Consider the following 20,355-nt stretch of genomic DNA (forward strand, 5'->3'; position numbering starts at 1 on the left):
AGAATTACAAAGGAAACCCAAAGTTAGTGAAAATAGAGATATAATTTTTTTTCCACCCCAGTTCACAAGCCCCCTGAAATCTGTCCATAGACCCCAATGGACATAAGGTCCTATTTAAGTAGCTACTATTTACCATATTAAGCAAATATCTATCTTATCCTATACTTTTTCATTCTTTTAAAAAAGAGAAATGAGTGTTATATTTCATTAATGTATAAATATAATATCATACCTGGGGTCCATTAATTGGTTGTATTTTGTTTTTTTACTATTTTGATAACTACTTTTCAGTTATCAGAACTGTTTTCCTCTGTAATCCTATGTACTTTATTTTATGTATTTAAAAACATTATTCTGAGAAGGGGTTTCAACAGACTTCCAAAAAGGTCCATGACATAAGAAAAGGTTAAGAACCCCTGCCCTGGCTCCTGTGGAGTTGGAGATAAAGAGGAGTCACAATGAGGGGCCCTTGAGGCAGGTGGTTATGCCGTGTAATAATACTAATTAGCTAGCATTTGTATAGTGCCTCAAGATTTGCAGAGAGCTTTACAAATATTATCTCATTTTAATCCTCTTAATAACACTGAGAGGTTGGCACTAGTTTTATTCTCATTTTGCTGATGAAGAAACTGAGGCAGACAGGTTAAATGACTTGCCCAAGGGCACACAGCTAGGAAGTATCTGAGGCTAGATTTAAACTCAGGTCCTCCTGATCCACCCATTTATCCACTGCACTACCTAGCTCTGTGCGTGTGTGTGTGTTTGTGCAGGTAACAAGGGCTAACAGAATCAGTTCATCAGTCAATAAACATTTATTAAGCTCCTACTGTGTGCTAGGTGTTCAGTGGAAGACCATGAAGCACAGGTTTGATGATTACTTCAAGAAAGGAAATGTGGCCAATTTCCACCATACTCGTACCATAAATGAAGCCCCTTTTGCCTAGTTCTAGTTCTAGTTCTGTTTCTGAAGTGCCTTCAAACACTGATAATCTATTATTTACTAAGCCTGACGTTCTTCAAGGCTCAACTATAAGAAGTATAAGAGAAATTCATCTGGGGGAGGAAAAAACAAAAACATAAGAAAAGTTAAATAACAAAAATATGTTTATATATGTATTTTTAAAACCAGACCTTTTAATTCATCAGGGGAGGGAATTTCTAGTTGGGGACCTTCTGCATCAATGAGAACCTCTGCCTTCTCTGAAACGTGACAGTCTTTGAGAGTCTCGTAGGGGCACTGAGGTTTCGTGACTTGCTTCGAGTCGCCCAGTCAGTAGGTGTCTGAGGTAAGTTTTCATCCCCTCAAGATCAGTTCTCTCTGCCACTCTTTCTCTCTTAAGTAATAATCAAGTAGCTAAGCTGAAAACAATAGGAAGTCTGTGGCCAATTGCTTAACAGGTAACACAGTAAGGTGCCACACATATCAGCGCTTCCTCTGCCTAGCTGGAGAAAGCATCTTCCTCAAGCTCAGATGTGATGGTGTCATACACACACCCTCCTTTAGTAAACACCAGTGGCTCCCTGTTTCCTCCAGAATCAAATATAAACTCCTCTATATGGCTTCTAAAGCCTTTTACAACCTGGCCTCTTCCTACCTTTCCAGTCTTCTTACACTTTACTACACATTCTATAATCAAGTAACACTGCTCTTCCTGCTGTATCTCCCATACAAAACTCCATTTCCCCACACTGTGCCTTTTCACTGACTCTCCTCCTTTCCTAGGACATTCCCTCCTCATCTGTACTTCTTGGCTTCTCTGGATTCCTTCAAGACTCAGCTCAAATCCCATCTTCCACAAGAAGATTTTTCTGTTGTCTCTCCACCCCTGTACCCAACTTTGTGCTTTCTCTCTGAGATGAACTCCCATTTACACTGCATATATCTTGTGTGTACATAGTTATCTGCATGTTGGCACCCAATTAGAGGCAGCAGCTGGATGGCACAGTGGATAGAGTGCTGAGCCAGGAATTAAGAAGACCTGAGTTCAAATTTGACCTCAGACATTTACTTAGCTGTGTGATCCTGGGCAAGTCACTTAACTCTGTTTTGCCTTAGTTCCCTTCTCTGTAAAATGAACTGAAGAAGCAGTACTCCAGTATCTTTGCCAAGAAAACACCAAAGGGGGTCACAAACAGTTGTACAGGACTGCAAATGGCTGAACAGCAGCAACCCCATTGGAATGTGAGCTCTTTGAGAGCAAGAACTATGTTTGCCTTTGTTTTTATCCCTAGTGTTTAGCACAGTGCCAAGAGCTTAGCAATCATTAATAATTGCACGCTGACTGGTTATTGAGTAAAGGAGCAAGAAGAGAGAGATAGATCAGTGTGGGTTGGAGCGGTCTGTGAAGGACTCCCGGAAGAAACAGGAGTCAAGTCTCTGAGGGACTTAATGGATTTGTATAACTGAGGAGAAAAAGGGAGGGCATTCCCAGAATGGGAAAAAGCACAAAACAAAACATGTAGGCTTTACAGATCATCTCCTCCATGAAATGTTTCCTGAATACTCAAACTCGGATTAATCTCCCTTCTCTGAAATATTTGCAGTTTGCACAGCCCTCCCTCACTCAAATCAAAGTCAACTGCAAGTCATGTCATCATCTTGATGTCATGGTCCTCTTTGAAAACGAAGGACAAACACAACCAATGAGAACTCTATTTGAACCGTTCTCTCTTTGATTCCGTATGTATATATGCCTTCTGCCCCCACCTAAATAATAAATCCTTCAAAGTCTGAAAATGGATCTGATGGTCTTCTGTATAACTGTTTCAGCACCTAGGATAGGTTTAAGCATACTTCTATGTGGACCAAGACAGGTAGAATGATTGGCTGGTCGAACCAGCACAAGCCTTAGAATCAGAAGAGGTGTTCACAAGCCATTCAAAGTTGTTTGTTTTTATAGTGTTGCTTTGATGGGATGAAGTGTTGTCTTGCTTCTGTTCACTCTGCTCTTGCATCACTTTATGCAAATCTTCCCAAATTTCTCTGAAACCATCCCTTTCACTGACTCAAAAACTATGATTAATGCAGCGACCTACAATTATTCCAGAGGAGTGATGATGAAACATGACAGAGAAGTGATAGACTCAGGGTTCAGAACAAAACTTACATTTTTGGAAATGACCATTTTCCAATGACCCGTGATTTATTTACGTAGTTGTATGTTTGTTACAAAGAATTCTTTTTTCTTTTTCCAGGGGAGAGAGAGGGGATGGAGAGAAAATAAATGCTTTTTAATTAGAAGAATCGGAATATGTGTGTTTGAAGCAGTCATAAGTGTGCAACGGCCATGGGCTGGGTGTGTTGGCACATCTATTCTAGGAAAAGCCTTAACAGGGAGGAGGTTCTATGTTCACACGCCTATGATCACAGTTCTGATACTGACGAACCATGTGACCTTGAACTAATCACTCTTCTTCTCTGGGCATCACTTTTCTTTTCCATAAGATGAAGAAGATGTGGATGTCCCCTCTAGTGCTAACATTTCATTATGCTATGTAGATTCTGTATAATCTACTTAAACTTGCAATCCCTGATGTCCCCATATGATGGCAGCAGGAGCAACCTCAACACAGCCTCTGGAGTGACAAAGTCTCACTTCTCATGGAGAGGAGCTGTATATGGGATTTCTCCCTGTCCTCCGAATATTCTTCTCCAGTTCCTTACATGTCTGTCTGACTCTATCTTCTCCAACAGCTCCCTGAGACCAGAATTATCAACATTCCCAGTTAATTCCCACCCTCACCCTTCCCCTGGTGTCAAAGATCATGGATCTTATACACTCAAAGCTAGAAGGGACCTTGGAGGTCACCTAGTACCTTTCAATCTCATTTTGCCCATAGGGGAACTGAGTCCTAGAGAGGAGAAATGACTTGATAATTAATTGCAATGTCTGAATTAGAATCCCGAACTGTTAGACTCTCACTATGTCATTATCATTGTCTTTTAACTTAGAAGCAGCTCACTGGAGTGAATGGTTCAAATCCTGCCTCATACTATATGAACATGCACAAGTCACTTAACTTTGCTGAGTTTTCTCACCTTTAAAATGGGGGGAATAACAGAGGGCACAGGGTGAGTTGAATAGGATCATATCTAAATGGGATCATATCTAAAAAAATGAAATTAAGGGGTGAGAGAGGAATATATTGGGAGGAGACAGGGAGAAATGGAATGGGGCAAATTATCTCATAAAAGAGGCAAGAAAAAGACTTTTCAATGGAGGGAAAAAGCAGGGAGGTGAGAGAGAAAACATGAAGCTTACTCTCATCACATTTGACCCAAGGAAGGAATAAAATGCACACTTATTTTGGTATGAAAACCTATCTTACAATACAGGAAAGTGGGGGAGAAGGGGATGAGGGGTGGGGGGATGATGGAAGGGAGAGCAATGGGAAGAGGGAGCAATTAGAAGTCAACACTCTTGGGGAGAGACAGGGTCAAAGGAGAGAGCAGAAGAAATGGAGCGCAGGATAGGATGGAGGGAAATATAGTTAGTCTTACACAACACGACTATTATGAAAGTCATTTGCAAAACTATACAGATATGGCCTATGTTGAATGGCTTGCCTTCCCAGTGGGGATGGGTGGGGAGGGAGGAAGGAAGAGAAGTTGGAACTCAAAGTTTTAGGAACAAGTGTTGAGTATTGTTCTTGCATACAACTAGGAAATAAGAAATACAATTAATGGGGTATAGAAATTTATCTTGCCCTACAGGACAAAACAGAAGATGGGGACAAGGGAAGGGAGAGATGTTAGAAGAAAGGGCAGATTGGTGATAGGGGTAATTAGGATGCATGGCATTTTAGGGTGGGGGGGAGAGATGGGGTGAAAATTTGGAACTCAAAATTTTACGGAAATGAATGTTGAAAATTAAAAAAAAAATAAATAAATTTAAATTAAAAAAATAAAATAGGGGCAATAATACCTGTAGTACCCAACTCAAAAGGGGCTATGAGGTCCTAATGAGATCGTGCATATGAAGGGTTTTGTAAAATTTAAAACATTATACAAATACCAGTTACGATTATAATTTTTGGTAGGGCCTGGACCTGTAATTCCATCCATGTAGGGGAATTCTCAGTGTAGACATGCCTCTCATCCATAGATGGACAGATCACCTGTAATATAGCTTTACAGAGTGACATGGGGACAAAAAACCTCCAAGGCAAATGATTGGTTCATGGGTGGCGTAGTTAACAGGCATCAGAGGCAGGGTGTGAGCCCAGATCATGCTGACCCTCTATAAGCCACATGCACTGCCTTAAAATAATCATTATTAATGCTTTGTCTCTCTTTTTTTGGAGCTGTTTTTCTATTTCTTGCTCTTTTTATGTCCTCTGCCTTTATATAACTTTCCTCTAGCTTCTGTGCACAGCTTCTCTGACAGAGGTGGGATCAGGATGGCAAAGATGGCACAGAAGAAGGATGTGGACAGAGATAGGCCTGCTGCCTTAGGGCAGTAAACCTGGATTGAAGAACTCCTATGGGGCCTTCTTGGGGAACAAAGGATAGCAGAAGCTAGATGTATGGCTCTGAGACTGTAAACACTCCTTGATGATGTGGCCATAGTAATCATCAGTTATGCTAAAACACCACTGATGGTTGGGGCAGAGGCTTCAGAGACTGATGGCCTTGGTGCTACTGATCTCCACCCCCTTGGAGTGTTTTGTCTCTGCTACAGCCAGAACACAAGTAACAAAGCTGCTGCCAGAGGCGCCAGAAGGGGAGCACCACCCCTGCGTTGAGGGATCTCCAATGAGGGCAATTCTGGGGCCCCAAAAGAAGGGAGGGAGAAGACTTTCTCCTCTTCAGGCCCAGTCAGAGCTTCCTCCCCAACAGAGAACATGTGGAGAACTGGGTAATGATTATGATCCCTACCCCTCCCTGTTCTTTCCCTCCTGCACCCAGCAGATTTGCAGTATACTCCAAAAGTAAGAGCAGCCCCCCAGAGATTTTCTTTCTCTGTGTGAGTGTCTATGAAGGGATCATGGTAACAGTTGAAAGCATTTGTGGCTAAGAGTCCCAGGTCCTGAATTCTAATCCTAATTTTGGCCACTGAGTTGCTGTGTGGTTTGAAGGCAAAAGTTGATTTCCTTTTCTGGTCCTTAGTTTCCTTATCCTTAAATAATGAAGGTTAGATTAGATTATTTCTAAAATCTCTTAGCTCTAAGATTCTCCTCTAGGGTTAACATCCTATGTACTTAATAAATAGTAAGAGTTTACTTTTATAAGATCACTTTGAGGCTGTGAAAGCTCAAGTTTTGAGGTTTAAAAAAGCACTTTCCATATAAAGCCCAATAAGGTAGTGAGAATATTATTATCCCTATTTCAATGATGAGGAACCAGAAATTTAGAGAGGGGCAATAACTTATCCAAGGTCATACACAGTTTAGGCAAGATCTAAAACCCAGGTCATCTGATCCCCAAAGTCTCACTCATTCCACTAGACCAGGGGTAGGGGAACCTGTGGCCTTGAGGCCACATGTAACCCTCTAGGTCCTCAATTGCAGTCCTGTGGCCTCAAGGCCACCACTTTCCCACCCCTGCAGTAGACCTTGTTGCACACTAAAGGAATCATCTCAAGGACTCATCAGTCTTTTTCAGCCCTGACTCTCCATCTTTTTTGACTTTTCTCTCATCAAAGGGCAGAGAATAATGCTCTCACAGACTTCTTACCCTGACTGAAAGCACCTGCCTCAGGGCTGCCGCCCCCTAATTAGTGTAGAGCTTCTGCCTCCGTCTGGCTAACTGGATTCCTGCATGATTCCATTGCCCTGCTTCCTCCCTCCCTCCTTCCTTCCTTAGTTCTCAGGTCAACCTTATTCTGTTTGGTTTGGGCCGTTGTTGCCTGGTCAAGACAAGATGGTTTCTTATAACTTCCTAATAGTAGCATTTAGATAGCACACGAAGACTGGCAAAGCACTTGACAAATGTTATCTCCTTTGATCTTCGACACAACCCTGTGAGGGAGAGAGATGCTATCATTACAATTATATATAACTGTATTTTAATACCCATTTTACAGGTGGAGAAATTGAAGCTCAGAGGTTATAAAGGGTCAGATAGATCATGAATATCTCAGGTCTAAAGAAAAGACCAAGACTCTCCACTGTACCAACCAAACACCTCTGCCTTCCTACCCTGACTCCAGGTGGACTTGATCTGAGTTGAGGTGGGGTACCCTTTCCAGATGTTTATAGGTTTGTGGGATAGGGCTAGTTTCTCTGCCATTGGGTCTTAGGTGTCTGGGGCCTTAGGTTTCTGGGGCCTTAGAATTTGATATTTACATTCCAACTCTAGCAAGTAATGTACCTCAGTCCAATAAAGATATGTACACACACACACTCACATATTTCTCTATATAAATATAACCAAATATACATTTCATGTATAAATACAACTATGCATATTATATAATATATATATATACATGCACACACATTCACACACCTATATATATAAACTATCCAGTCATTCAATTTTCTATAAACTACATGTTAATATGTAATACAGATATATAATTGATCCAAATTATAAAATAAATAAAACATTAATATAATTTATTTAATATACATATAGCTGCTGTGAACATCGAGTGACTGGATGGTTGAAGAGGGTAGAGGACTGCTTGAAGCCTGGAGATTTCCTAGCTAGGCCAAATACTAATAATGGTAATAATAGCTAGCATTTACATAGCAACGTAAGGTCTGAAAAGCCCCATACGTGTGTTAACTCATTTGATCCTCACAGCAAGCCCAGGAAGTAGGTGATATTATTGAACCCATTTTACAGATGAGAAAGCTGAGGCTAGGAAAGGTTGAGTGATGTGTCCAGTCTTATAGCTGTCACAAATCTCTGAGGATGGATTTCAACCCAAATTTTCCTGACTCAAGGTTCAGCGTTCTGTCCACTGTCCCACTGTCCTGTGGTGTCAGTGGCTGTGACAGGTAAGCGCCACTGGCAAATTCATTGACCCACACACAAGTGGATGGAGGAAAATCAAAAACCTTAGGGACCATTATAAATGAGTCAATCCATCCCCAACTCTTACTTCAGGAGGATAGGACCAAGGATGAGGAAAAGAAAACTGAAGTACATTGTATAAGTTACACTAAAGTTTTGTACAAATCACACTGGGCAGGGGGGGGGGGGGCAGGGGAAGAAGAATATTTAAACCAATGCTGTAATTTTTATGTAAGATCTTCATGGGTCTATATGGACATTAATGTCTACTCCCAATTGAATTTATAAATGGTTCCTACTGCCGTCTTATCAGATAAACTATGAGAGACTGACAGTATCATTGAATCTTACGGCTGGAAAGGACCTCTGGAATCATCTCATTTATCTTCCCTCCTAATGTAATAATTTCTTTTACAATATGGTCATCCAAATTCTGCTCACACACCTCAGCCAAGGAGAGTTTACTTCCTCAAAAATCAAGTCTAGGGGATGGTTCTAGCTCTCAGGAAGTTCTTCCTTTTATTAAGCCAGTATCTGTCTCCTTGCTAACTTCCCTGTCCTAAACATAGTTCTGCCCGCCAACTTATCTACATCGTGTATATCAAAGCCCTTCTGGTATTTGAAGATAACAATCTTCTTCCCAGATTTTACTCTTGAAAGGTGGGGTCCAGAACTGAACTCAGTACTCTAGATGTGGTCTGGGTTGCTCAGAGAACAAAATGATTGTTGCTTCTCATGATTCGGACACTTTCCATCAATGTAACCTCAGAATGAGTTAGCTTTTGTAAGTAGATGCCGCCCATATTGGTTTATAGTAAGTTTGTGGTCTACTAATCACCTCTCTTCTCCACCACCTATCCCCAAGTATTGGCTACTAATCCAGATCTCTGAAATAAATCCTCTACTTGTATCATTACTGTCCCGTTCTCCACCCCTCACCTAGGATCAAGGAGAGGGAGGATTGTGAGGGAAGAGGGAAGCTGAGAAAGGGGAAATGAAGGCCCCTTAAAGTTGAAAGGGTTGGCTCAGAGGGTAGAATCCAAAGACGCAGCAGGAAAGATTTTCTGAGGCACTCTCTATTTCTGGGTAATGAGGATGATCCTGCTCCATCTGAAGGGGGACAAATTTTTGTTGCAGGGAAGTAGGGGATAGGAATTTGGAGGTCAGAGCCATGGTAATGTGGGGCAACAACCTAACAGCAGCTTATCAGACTCTAGAATAAGCGAGACATCAATGGAAGAGAAGCAAAGAAAAAGATCAGAGATGAAGTCAAGAGGGTTGGACATCAAATCCAAGAGTCAGCAAAAGCAGAAACCAGATGGACGTCCAATAGCACTATGATACCAAGAGGAACAGACCAAGCCAGAATAGACCAGTCTAAAGGAGAAAACCCAAATGAAGAGGGCAGAATCAAAACCTCATAAAACTGGCTAAATACCAAAGGAGGACACGGTAGAGATCAGTTGACAGGTAACAACAATTCGGCTGGTTTCTTCCAGTCTTTGGCCTCCTTTAGACAAGGTGCTGGGCTGTGACAATTACTCTAAGCAGACAGCTTAAGGAAACATCCGATGAGAAATTGAAGTACAACTTTATGTCACAGCTAAGGTGGAATTGAACGCTGACCAGGGCTTGAGTTCTTTGCCCAGTCAATTAGCCCCTTCTCAATTAGGGAAGTTTAGAAGAGGAAGTCTGCAGCAAAAAACTATTGTGGTTCCATAGGGTTACAGAATAAAACCTTATAAATCATTACTAAACCCACTACTGGACACATATATGACAGAAATAAAGGTACCATATGTACCAATATATTCCTAAGAATACTTTTCATAGTAGCAAATAACTAGAAACAAAGTAAGTGTCCTAATGGGGAATACCTGGACATATAGTCATATAGTTCATATACCATAGTATATGAACATAATGCAATATTATTGTATCACAAGAAATGGCAAAAGTAAGGAATTCTGGGAAACATGGGAAAACATGAATAAAGTGGGAGAGATCAAAGAAAGCCAAACCAAAAGAAAAATCTGTAGATTACAATAATGTAAGTGAAAACAACACTAAAAGATATGGTACCAAATGAAATGTAAGACCAGTCTTGGTTCCAGAAAATTGCTCCTGGAACACACTACTTTCCTCTACCTAGAGAGGTGGTGATCTATGGGCATGGAATGTTGTATACATAGTTCCTAGGTCAGTTGACTTTGTTTAACTATTCTGTTATATGAGAGTGGGGGGATTGGATCTTTTAAAAGATGCCATAGTCAGACATCTTCCACCATCCCAAAGGCATCACACTACAATCTCCACCCCACAACTTCCTCCTTCCCCACCTTTGATCACCCTCAGTCTAGTTACATACACACGTGTTCACTTTGGCAACAGGACTTTATTCAGTCAGACAGAGAAGATAGCAAGAAATTCCTAGGTAGCCCAGGGCTCCAGCTCCCCCTTTCTTCTTTCCCTACTCCTTCTCCAGTACCCTCTATTTCTGCTTTATCACTCCAGGAAGGACAGAAACAGGGACTGGAGGTAGAAGGAAAGATAAAAGTTTTTGTGATGAAAGAAATGGTCTCCATTGGACCCAACCCTCCAGCCTCCTTGACTTGGATGGTCAATAAGACCAGGATGCTCTGAGAACCCCTGCTTGCCAACAGAGCATCTGGGGAAGGGGAACATTTTTGTCACTGTATTACCCATTAAATCCCCATGGACACACAACCCTACTGCTATTACACACCACAATCCTTTTTGACCTAATTAGCTAATGGGGCAAAGGGATGGGTTTGGAGGACAGCACCCTAACAGTCTAATCTCTCCTATATGAGGGGTACATTTTAAAGGGCTGGGGTTGCTCTTTTTGCTATTAAAAATGTTTCTGTGCTTAATCAAAAATAGTTATTTTGTTTCTTCTCCTTTCTGTTCATTGAGCAATCACGAACAAAACCCAAACAGACCGTGAAAAGTCAAACCTTCAACATGCCGCCATTTTGAAATAACTTCAGCTCAACATCTGCAATGCAGGCCACGCCAACAGTCCAGGAGTGAGGCAGGGTGGGCAGGCCTAGCCTGGGTATGCACATTAACACACACACACACACACACACACACACACACACACACACACACACTCATCACAATCATAGTACATTCGAGGGTGGCTACTCCATCCACCTCTAATCACTTGGGATCCATCCCTGGATGAAAGCAAATGGAGATGGGGAAAATGTACCAGTGTGGGAGCTGGGCCAGTGGGAGACTGAAGGGATAAGGTCGAAGCAAAACTAGAATTGGGCATGGGGATAAGGACTGAGTGGAATGAGTTGGTTAGGGATGAGATAGAGATCATGGGGTAAGTTCGGAGTTAAGAAGGATGTGAAATTGTAATGAAATGGAGGTGAATGAGACAAGTTTGGAAACTAGATGGAGAAAGGGGAGTATGTATGAGTGGGAATGAGTGAGAATGACTTTGAGGGTAGAAGATGGTTCATTTCGGTTGGGGGTAACCATGAGAATTTGTCACCAGAGTTTGCAGGTTCATATTTTTTCCTTTTTCAAATTCTTTCTTTAAAAAAAAAGTAGTCTTTACGCAAAGATGGGGTGGGGTGGAGGAGGGGCGAAAAGGGATAGGGGCACCATGGGATAGTCAACTCTATCTACCCTTTCTTCTCTCAGGCAGATCCAGGGAGTCATCTTTAGCAATGATGGCTCAATTGGAGGCAGAAGAAGGAAGGAGGAAGATGAAAGGAGGAGGACATGAGGCCCAGGGACACAAATAAGTGATCTGGAGGGAAACTTGAGGTAGAAAAAGTTTTGCTTTTGCGCCTAGAAGTGCTTTTTTTTCTTTTTATATCTGGACTAAACAAGGCCCTGGAGCTCGGGGGCCCAAAGCCAGGACCTGAGGTAGGACAGAGCAAGGACCAAGCTCCTATAGGGCTCTATGGGGTCAGAGGGGTAGGTCCTTGGACCTCCCCTCCCCCAAGGACATTCATTCCGGCTGAGGTAGGTGCTGAGGTGCCTCTCATACTTTGGAGTCAAGAGTCAAAACAGCCAAAAACCATCCTGAGAAAAGAGGAAGTGAACAGAGCCACTTGGCCAGGGTGGGACGGAGTCAGTTGGGAGAACAAGAGAAGAGGGACCTGGCCAGGGCCAAGGGTGATGAGGGAAGAAGGAGTATATTTTTAGAGTCACATTAGAAGGATTTACCTTCCTTTATCTCTCACTCTCTCTTTTTTTTAGGTTTTTTTTCTTAAGAGAATTAATCCCAAGTCATGAGAAGAATCCGGAAGCTGGCTACAAGGATTGCCAGGGGAGACTCCCTCTCCACCTTATTCCCATGGAAGTATCTCTCAAAGGAGGATCAGGCCTAAATGATCTGGAGGAAAAAAGGGTATACTCCCTAGCAGTGACCTCCAGCCCAGATGAGACTGAGGGAATGCCCTTGGAGGCTCTGGTCAGACACAGCTTGATAGAAGAAATCTTTCCTTTGACCTGAGATTTAAGAAGTCACCATTAAGAGCTGACAGATACTGGCTATTGTCCAAACTCGGTCAGCTGCAGCATCTTGGAGGGAGTATGGTGAGACTTGGCAACCTATCCTTCATTGGTGGGACTGGAGCTGGGCACTTCATCCCGTTGTGGGGGGATGCCTGCAGCCAGACAGGACATCTCAGTTATCTGTTCTTCCAGTATGCTGAGTTCATCAGGTGGGAGAGTGGAGAGCTGGGTCTCATCACATGGGGCTGTGGATCCAGGGTCCCGCTAACGGAAGAGGGAAAGGGCAATATTAGGAACAGTGTCTCCCCACTAACCCCAACCCTCCATAGGGAAGCTACAGTGTACCAAGACTCAGTGCTTGAGCAGGTGAAGTCAGCATGGGCTGACTTATGTCTTTCTATAGTAGAGGCAGGTGCCTCAGAACGTGCTTTCTCTCTCCTGCCCCTACCACCCGGTTCCCAACAAGCACCAGGAGGACTGAAGGAGCAGGCACCGTGAGGCCCGTAACCCAACTTTCCTGTCAATGTCTCCTCCTTCTTTCCCAGTTGGTTTCTGACAAATACCTCTCCCCACCCACCCCCACTCCCCATAGGAGGGAACTCAGAGCCCACCTTCATTCTCTTCCCAACAGTCATGGGCTGGGCCCCTCCAGCTTCTGTTCCTCTCCTAACCATCCAATGCTTGCATTACTTGGATAAACAGAGACTTAACAATTAGAATCTTTTAGCAAGATGGAAGACAACCAGGTATCACCATCTGCTCTACCACTATATACTAAAATACACTGAGATATCCTAAGGGCTCAACTGGGCCTTTCCCTTCACCCTGCAGCTAAACCCTTCTGTACCTGTTGTCTTCCCCAGTTGGAAAGTGAGCTCCCTGAGAGCAGAGACTGTCTTATTTTTCTGTTGATATCTCCAAGTACTTAGTACAATGCTTTGTACATAATAAGTGCTTAATCAATTTTTTTCATTCATTTATTGCTGCATGGCTCCAGGTAGCTGGCTGAGCTTCTCTGGACTTCAGGTGCCTGGTATGAAGACCAAAGAGCAACTGTCCACAATGGGGGTTAGTATCCAGAAGGAACTTGGGCAAAGGATTAGCCTGAGAGCAGTGGCTAAGGTTTGAGACTGGCACTAAGTGGTGAGTCTGGGAGTCCTCCATCAATTGGTCACAAGTGATTCGGTGAGGATATTAACACTTGTGCATGGAACACCATGCTCAGTGCCCCATAGGTAGACACCAATATTTCCAGATTCCCTGTTGACTTACCATAAGCCTGCTGCCCTGATGGCCTGAACCCAGAGAGAGTGGGAATAGCTGCTCCAGTTCATTCAGATCCAGACGTTTCTCATCCCCACTGAGCTGGCCTCGGTCTCCGTGGCCCATTCCATTCAAGGCCAGAATGCCTAGGTCCCTCTGGCTCCGGGGCCCCTGGGGTGGGGACAGTTGATCCTCCACATCCTTATGTTGAAGGAGCCTAAGGGAGAGACATGCACAAGTCAATTCAAGAGACTCTTATTGAGCATCTACTATGTACCAGGAAGTGGACTAGAGGTGGGGTTAAAAAACAGAAATGAAACAACACCCACCCTTCCAGAAGCTTCTATTCCATTAGGAAGATATAATGCAAAGAACAGGAGGACAGACATACTGAGACAGAGGTGTAGAGAGAGGAAAGAGGGGAGAGAGAATCATAGAAACAGAGTGATCAAAGAACTGGAAGAAAGAGAGAAAGAGAAAGACTGAAAGAAGGAATGAAATTCTTTGTTACAAGGGATGACTGGGAGGACTGTGGGAGGGATACAGGAAAAACTAGGTAATGGAAAAACAAATGATAGTAATAAAATTTTATTTTTTAAAAAGTGAATGAGAAGTATTGAGTGAAAGAGAAATAATTAGAAAGGCAAGTTAAAAACAGATGATTGAAGGAGGAGAGATAGTGAATAAACTAGATTAATAAAGTGACTAGGTGGAACCTCTGCCCATCCTCCATCTAATCTGAGCCTTCCTCCATCCCCAAGCTGAGTGTCCCTAGCTTGGGCACAAAACCCAACCAAACCCTCCCATCCCTATGGTTAGAGGACCTGGCAAGAAGAGGTTGTCTCCCTCCTGACACAGAACCCCCTCACCACATCCCCCTGGCAGCACAAATCAGAAAATCCTTTCTTCCAGTAACCTTCCTGTCCCTTTCTCTCCTCCCTCTCCATCCCTGGCCCACTGTGGTCCCCACCTGCCCCTGTAGCCAAACATAAGGAAGAGGACACAAAAAATGATGCAGGTGACTCCGATGTGGATGCCGATGATGATGCCTGTGGCAGAGGTCTTATTACTTGTCTCATCCTTCCTGCAGTCACAGGGGGGGCTCAGTGCTAAGACAAGAATGGAGCAGAGCGGGCCAGGTTAGGCAGGGGTATACAGTGACTCAGTCTCTAGGATCTCCTTGCTTCCTCCTCTCCCTGGCTACACATACACACCCACACCCACACATATAATCTCAGTTACTAGTCTGGGCAGAGCTAGGAGCCAAGTGGAGCTCCAGCTAACTCTAGATCCCTGACCCACAACTCCAAATTCTAATCCTCCAGGGTGCCAAATAGGCTAAGGCTTTCTAAACTTCCCTGTCCATATGTCTTCCTTTTGTTCTCTCTCTGTTTCCCTTTACCTGTCCTTTCCGAGGCTCCCTTCAGAGACACAAATCGGACAGTGGCATTGCCATCCCCATGTTGGTTGTAGGCCAGGAGTTTCACTTCATATACCTCCGTTGGATCTGTGAGCAAGAAGAGAGAGGCTTCTTTGAGCAGACACGGGGACTAAAGCAGCCCACACTAGGTTGAGGGCTAGAGGGCTCTGGGCATAATCTGGTGAACCAGAGATCCGATTTTAGGAAGGAATGACAGGAATGATCAAGAGACTACTTAGGGTTACCAAATGAATCTTGTTGATGTACAGGTCATTCCTTTGCTCAAAACTCTCCACTTCCACTACTAAGTACTGTTTCATTGTCTGATACTCAGAGCCCTCCACAATCTAGTGTGACGTTACCTATCTTATATTGATAACTGCCATAGAATCTAGGTTCTAGCCACACTTTACTATTGTCTGTCCCCTCAACAAGTCCTACTTTCCAGGCTCTGTACCTTAGCCCATCATGTTTCCTGTGCCTGGAATGCTCCTTCCCCTCTATACCTGCTGAATTCCTCCCTGCCTCAACTCAGAAGCCCAACTCAAATGCCCCCTTCTTCATAAAACCTTCCTCAATCGTTCCATTGGTAATGACCTCACACAGACCTTTGTTTGTGTCTCTCTAAAGCATTTAGCATGTAATCGAATATATTATGGTTATCTAGATTTCTGTCATCTATTATTACTAGACTGTAAATTAATGAAAAGTTTACATCTTCCTCATCGGGATAGTTAAATGGTGTAATGGATAGAGCACTGGGCTTGGAATCAGGAAGATTAATCTTCACGATTCAAATCTGCCCCCAAACACTAGCTGTGTGACCTTGGACAAGTCACTGAACCCTGTTTGTCTCAGTTCCCCATCTGTAAAATGAACTGGAGAAGGAAATGACAAGCCACTTTTGTATCTTTGCCAAGAAAATCCCAAATGGGGTACCAAAAAAATCAGATACAACTGAAGAAGACCAAATATTCTTCATGCCTTTTATTGTGGCATACATAACAAATGCTTTAAGGGTTAAGTGACCTACACACCACCCCTTTCCCACCATACTGGCCCTCAATAACCATCACAAACTACCCTTTATTGACCACATCAACCACTATGGCTTGCCCCTCACCAGTCCCATCTGTCACCATACACTGGTTCACAGGGACTACATAGCTCCTTTACTAACCACATTAAAACACACACCCACCTTTACTAGCAGTGTATAATAGGACACTTACCCACATTACTGACCATACCAGCTCCCCTCCCTGACAAGACCACGAAGTTAGACATTCCCAAGTAGATGGGGAGACTCCCTGGCTCCCTTACCTAGCTGTGTGATATTGTAGGCTGTGAGGATTCCTGGCAGTATGACGGGACCACTGAAGAGGGCTTGATTTGCTGGGCGGTAAAAAAGCTTGAAACCACCATCTTGCTGGGTCAGCTTAGGGGGCAGCTCCCATAGTAGCTGGACAGAGGACCTACTCAGAACCCGGATAGAGAGTGGTGGTGGGGCAGGAACTGGAGAGGGGTAGGTGCATTTAGAAGGAGACAGAGACAGAAAAGCTGAAATATGAGCACTGGGTTCTCCTCCCTCAAAGTACAGACAAGGCCACCAACCCAGCCTTCCTAGCACCTTCCTCCCTTGCCCCTGAGACCCAGCTTACTCCCTGGTCACCACTTCTGGCTTTAGGATTCTCCCCATGTCCCCCTCCTCTTCCACCCCCAAGGTCCAGTTCTTACCCTCTCCCAGAGTGCTGGCCAGGGTGGGGACAGAGGCTAAGCTGGCTCCCCGGGGAGTATAGGCCTTGATGTAGAAACTGTAGCTTGTTGAAGGTTCCAGGTCACTCACCAACTGTTGAAAAGTGCTCTTGCTAACAGCTTCTTGATATTCCAGCTCAGGGGGGTCTGAGGAATGGGAAGTATTGAGGGATGAGTATAAGAGCCCAAAGAGAAGCTTTGGGGTAAGGAGCCCCCAAGCCTTGGGAAGAGAGCAAGATTCAGAGGGCAGGTCAGTAGGGGGAAAAGTAGATACCAAGAACATAGGGGGAGGGAAGGGGAAAAGTAAGTAGGGGAGCAAGCCAGTACAGAGCTGCAAGATGTAGGGATGTAGAGAAAGCAGCCTAGTTGCCTAACTCAATGCCTGGCACCTAACAGATGCTTCATTGATGTTCATTGACTGACAGAGAAGGATTGGGGGTGGGGAAGGAGAGCCCCCAAATAATGGGGTAAAGATAGGAAAACGGGTACAAGGAGGTTCAAGTTGAGGGATGCCACCTCTGGCCCCACCTGCTGCCTTCCTGATGTGTAGGACGTAGCCAATGATCTCCTTGGTATTCAGCAGTGGCTCACTCCAGGATACACGAACAGAAGTGGCAGACACAGAGACTGCACGTACATCCCTGGGAGGGCCCGGAAGTCCCTCAGCCCACAGCACAGTCAGCCGGGCACTGGCCTGGGATGACCCGGCACTGTTCTCTGCCACACACTGGTAGATGGCCTCATCCTCAGGGCCGATCCCCGAAATGGTCAGTGTGCTGGAAGGAAGGAGAGTGAAAAACAGCGTAGAATGGAGAACTACCGCGTCCTCCTTTGTGGACACCACTTGGAACTTTCCAAAGCATTTTTATGTCCACTTCGTCATTTTGAAATCACAGAACTTGTGGTTTCATCCATCTGGGAGTCTTCCAGAGGTAGAACCTTCCCCTGGTGATACAGATCAGTGATTCATCTTAACTTATAGTCTTAAAAGAGTTGCCAGGGGCACTGAGAGCTTAAATAAATTGTCTAGATTTGAACTCAGGGCTTCCAGACTGTCTGGTCCTCTATTAATTATGCCTTTTTCTGGTAGATCTCCCAGAATTCCTATAGGCAGATAGGGCAACTGTCATTAACCCCATTTGCTTCAGATGAAGAAACTAAGGCTAACTCTGCAGAAAAGTCAAGACCAGAATCCAGTTCTTCTGGTTCTTAGAAATGGTCTCTTGATCCTACCCATTGCTGTGCACAATGCTCTGTTCTGGTTAAATGAAGACATGACCTTACGTGTTAGTTCTCCATGTATGCTGAGACATGTATATTGCTGACTACAAAAGGGTCACTTCTCTCCTCCCCTTCCTTGTTTCCTTCCCTTCTTTCCTTTGGTTATTCCCATGTTACCCTCTCCTCTTCCTCCTTTTCATCCTTTCTTCCTTCCTTCTTTTCTTTTCTCCCTTCTTCCTTTCCTTTCTACCTCTCTACCTATGTCATGTGTGACCAGATACGCCCCAGCTCATCCAGTGACATCTAATAAGCCTCATCTATCTTCTTGTGGACTTTCTAAACAAGATATGAATTCCCTAAGAATTCTGCCACTGACCTTAAGCACATGGTTGGTTTACTCATTTAAGTTGTGATTTTTGGACTTGGATTTTAAGGGGGGCAGAGGACAGTGATATTAGATGGCCTAGTGGATAGAACACTAGGTCTGGAGTCAGGAAAGCCTGAGTTCAAATCTGACCTCGGATGCTTATTAGCTGTGTGTCCCTGGGCAAGTCATTTAACCTTTCTTTGCCTCAGGTCCTTCGCCTGTAAAATGGGGACAATAGAGTTGCTTCTCAGAATTGTGAGGATAAAATAAGATAATATCTGTAAAGCACATAACACAGTGCCCAGGACAAAGTAAGTGCTATAAAAAGGTTAGAAATTGTTATCATTACTATTAAGTGGAGCTCAAAGGGCAGAGTTATTTTATTCTGTAGTAACCTTGAGTTCATTCGCCTTGCAGGAGAGAAGAGTGAGGTTCAATGGAAAGAAAAGTGGAGTTGTCTTCACTACTTAAGGGCTCAGGTTCTACTTCTTTGCATTTTTCTTAGAATAAAACTTGCGCTGTCTTTGATGTGTTGTTAGTTTCAGTGCTTTCATGGAAGCTGAGTATCCATTTAGACACAAAGCAAATCCTGCTTTCCCCACATAAACCCTGAATGGGAGCATGAACCAAAGAGATTTATGATTAGGAAGCCTTAAGATACGAAATCAAGTCCATATGAATCCAGACTTTTGAGCCACAGGTTACATACGTGTTTCCTAAAAAGTTATATGCAAGTTGGATTTTGTAAGTAAAATCATAAATTCAAATGTACCAGGAATGTTGGTGGATGGTGAGAAAAGCCAAGAATCCTTCTGTAAAGTAAAATTATACACTGAACCCTCACCCTACCATCCATCTAAATTTCCAAATATTATATGAGATTTGCTTAAAGAGTTCCGTCTATATTAATATAATATATTCATGTAGCAACCACTTACTCCTTTTGGATCTGTGCCTCCCCCCTCTGCCACTCAAATGCACACCTTTCTATTCTGAACGTAGCTGGTACCTGTTATTGTTCCTGAGACGAACGTGGCCTCCAGGGCCTAGGACCTGGCCGTTCTTCAGCCACGTAACATGGGGGGGTGGCTCCCCCTGGGCCTGGCAGGTAAACATTGCTGTGGTTCCAGCTGGGCGAGAGATGGACTGGGGATGCTGGATGAACTCTGCAGGGGCTGGTGGGAGGCATAAAGAAGAGGAAGGGTGAAGATGAGGAGGAAGGGAAATGGAAATTCCTGTATACAGGACAGCTTAGGAAGAATATGGCTCATCTCCAATGACTACAAACGGGGCTCTTCCATCTCCTAAGGCTCCCAAACCTCCAATGTTTCTCTAGTCTTAGCTTCTGCTACTATGTCTTTGTTCTTCCCATCTCAGTCCCCACTGACCCAGATCTTTCCTGACCTTTCATCCAGTTCCCTTAACTCCCAGCATGTATATACACCATGACTCTGTCCTCTGTCAGGCAGAGATGAGGAGAAAGGGAATTGGTGAGAGATTTGGGAGTTAAGGGGCCCTGTGCAGAATCTGAACATCATGACTGGCCCCCTCTCCATGCATAGATGAGAGATACTTCCACTTTAACACCAATGCATGACATTTCTATCTGAAAACGATCAAGCTGAGCTCCCCATTCGGAAATTGTTAAATAAATAAATGTGCTAATAGGTTTGGCTGTTCCTTGCAGGCTATAATGACTTGGAAGATGGATGGGCCATGAGCACCACCCCCTGCTACCCGCCTGCCTGCATTCCACTTCCCACCAATCCTGAGGCAGAAGGCTCCATTAACACTCTACAAATGAAACGCTCCGTCACTTTCATTTAGACAGATTAGTAGCACATGGAATGCTAAACAAGCAAG

The 20,355-nt window shown here is 43.9% G+C and overlaps 1 protein-coding gene and 1 long non-coding RNA gene across 3 annotated transcripts in view; one reads left to right on the plus strand and one right to left on the minus strand.

Moving 5' to 3' along the window:
* LOC140506746 (uncharacterized) overlaps nt 1-19,020 on the plus strand; it is a 47,111-nt gene extending 28,091 nt beyond the window's left edge. Inside the window, exons 2-4 of the long non-coding RNA XR_011968066.1 lie at nt 11,645-12,547; nt 13,464-13,534; nt 18,910-19,020. This is a non-coding gene — a long non-coding RNA (uncharacterized lncRNA). The remainder of the gene's footprint in view (nt 1-11,644; nt 12,548-13,463; nt 13,535-18,909) is intronic.
* IGDCC3 (immunoglobulin superfamily DCC subclass member 3) overlaps nt 10,339-20,355 on the minus strand; it is a 66,781-nt gene continuing 56,764 nt past the window's right edge. For both annotated transcript variants that reach the window (XM_072614193.1, XM_072614202.1), the window contains 8 exons: nt 19,502-19,667; nt 17,433-17,680; nt 16,887-17,051; nt 16,473-16,664; nt 15,132-15,236; nt 14,700-14,838; nt 13,739-13,946; nt 10,339-12,730 (listed from right to left, as the gene is read on the minus strand). In XM_072614193.1, the coding sequence (XP_072470294.1) occupies nt 12,563-12,730; nt 13,739-13,946; nt 14,700-14,838; nt 15,132-15,236; nt 16,473-16,664; nt 16,887-17,051; nt 17,433-17,680; nt 19,502-19,667 (1,391 nt within the window). In that variant the 3' untranslated portion in view covers nt 10,339-12,562. The remainder of the gene's footprint in view (nt 12,731-13,738; nt 13,947-14,699; nt 14,839-15,131; nt 15,237-16,472; nt 16,665-16,886; nt 17,052-17,432; nt 17,681-19,501; nt 19,668-20,355) is intronic.

Source organism: Notamacropus eugenii, chromosome 1 (genome assembly GCF_028372415.1).
Source record: "Notamacropus eugenii isolate mMacEug1 chromosome 1, mMacEug1.pri_v2, whole genome shotgun sequence".
Classification (NCBI taxonomy): domain Eukaryota; kingdom Metazoa; phylum Chordata; class Mammalia; order Diprotodontia; family Macropodidae; genus Notamacropus; species Notamacropus eugenii.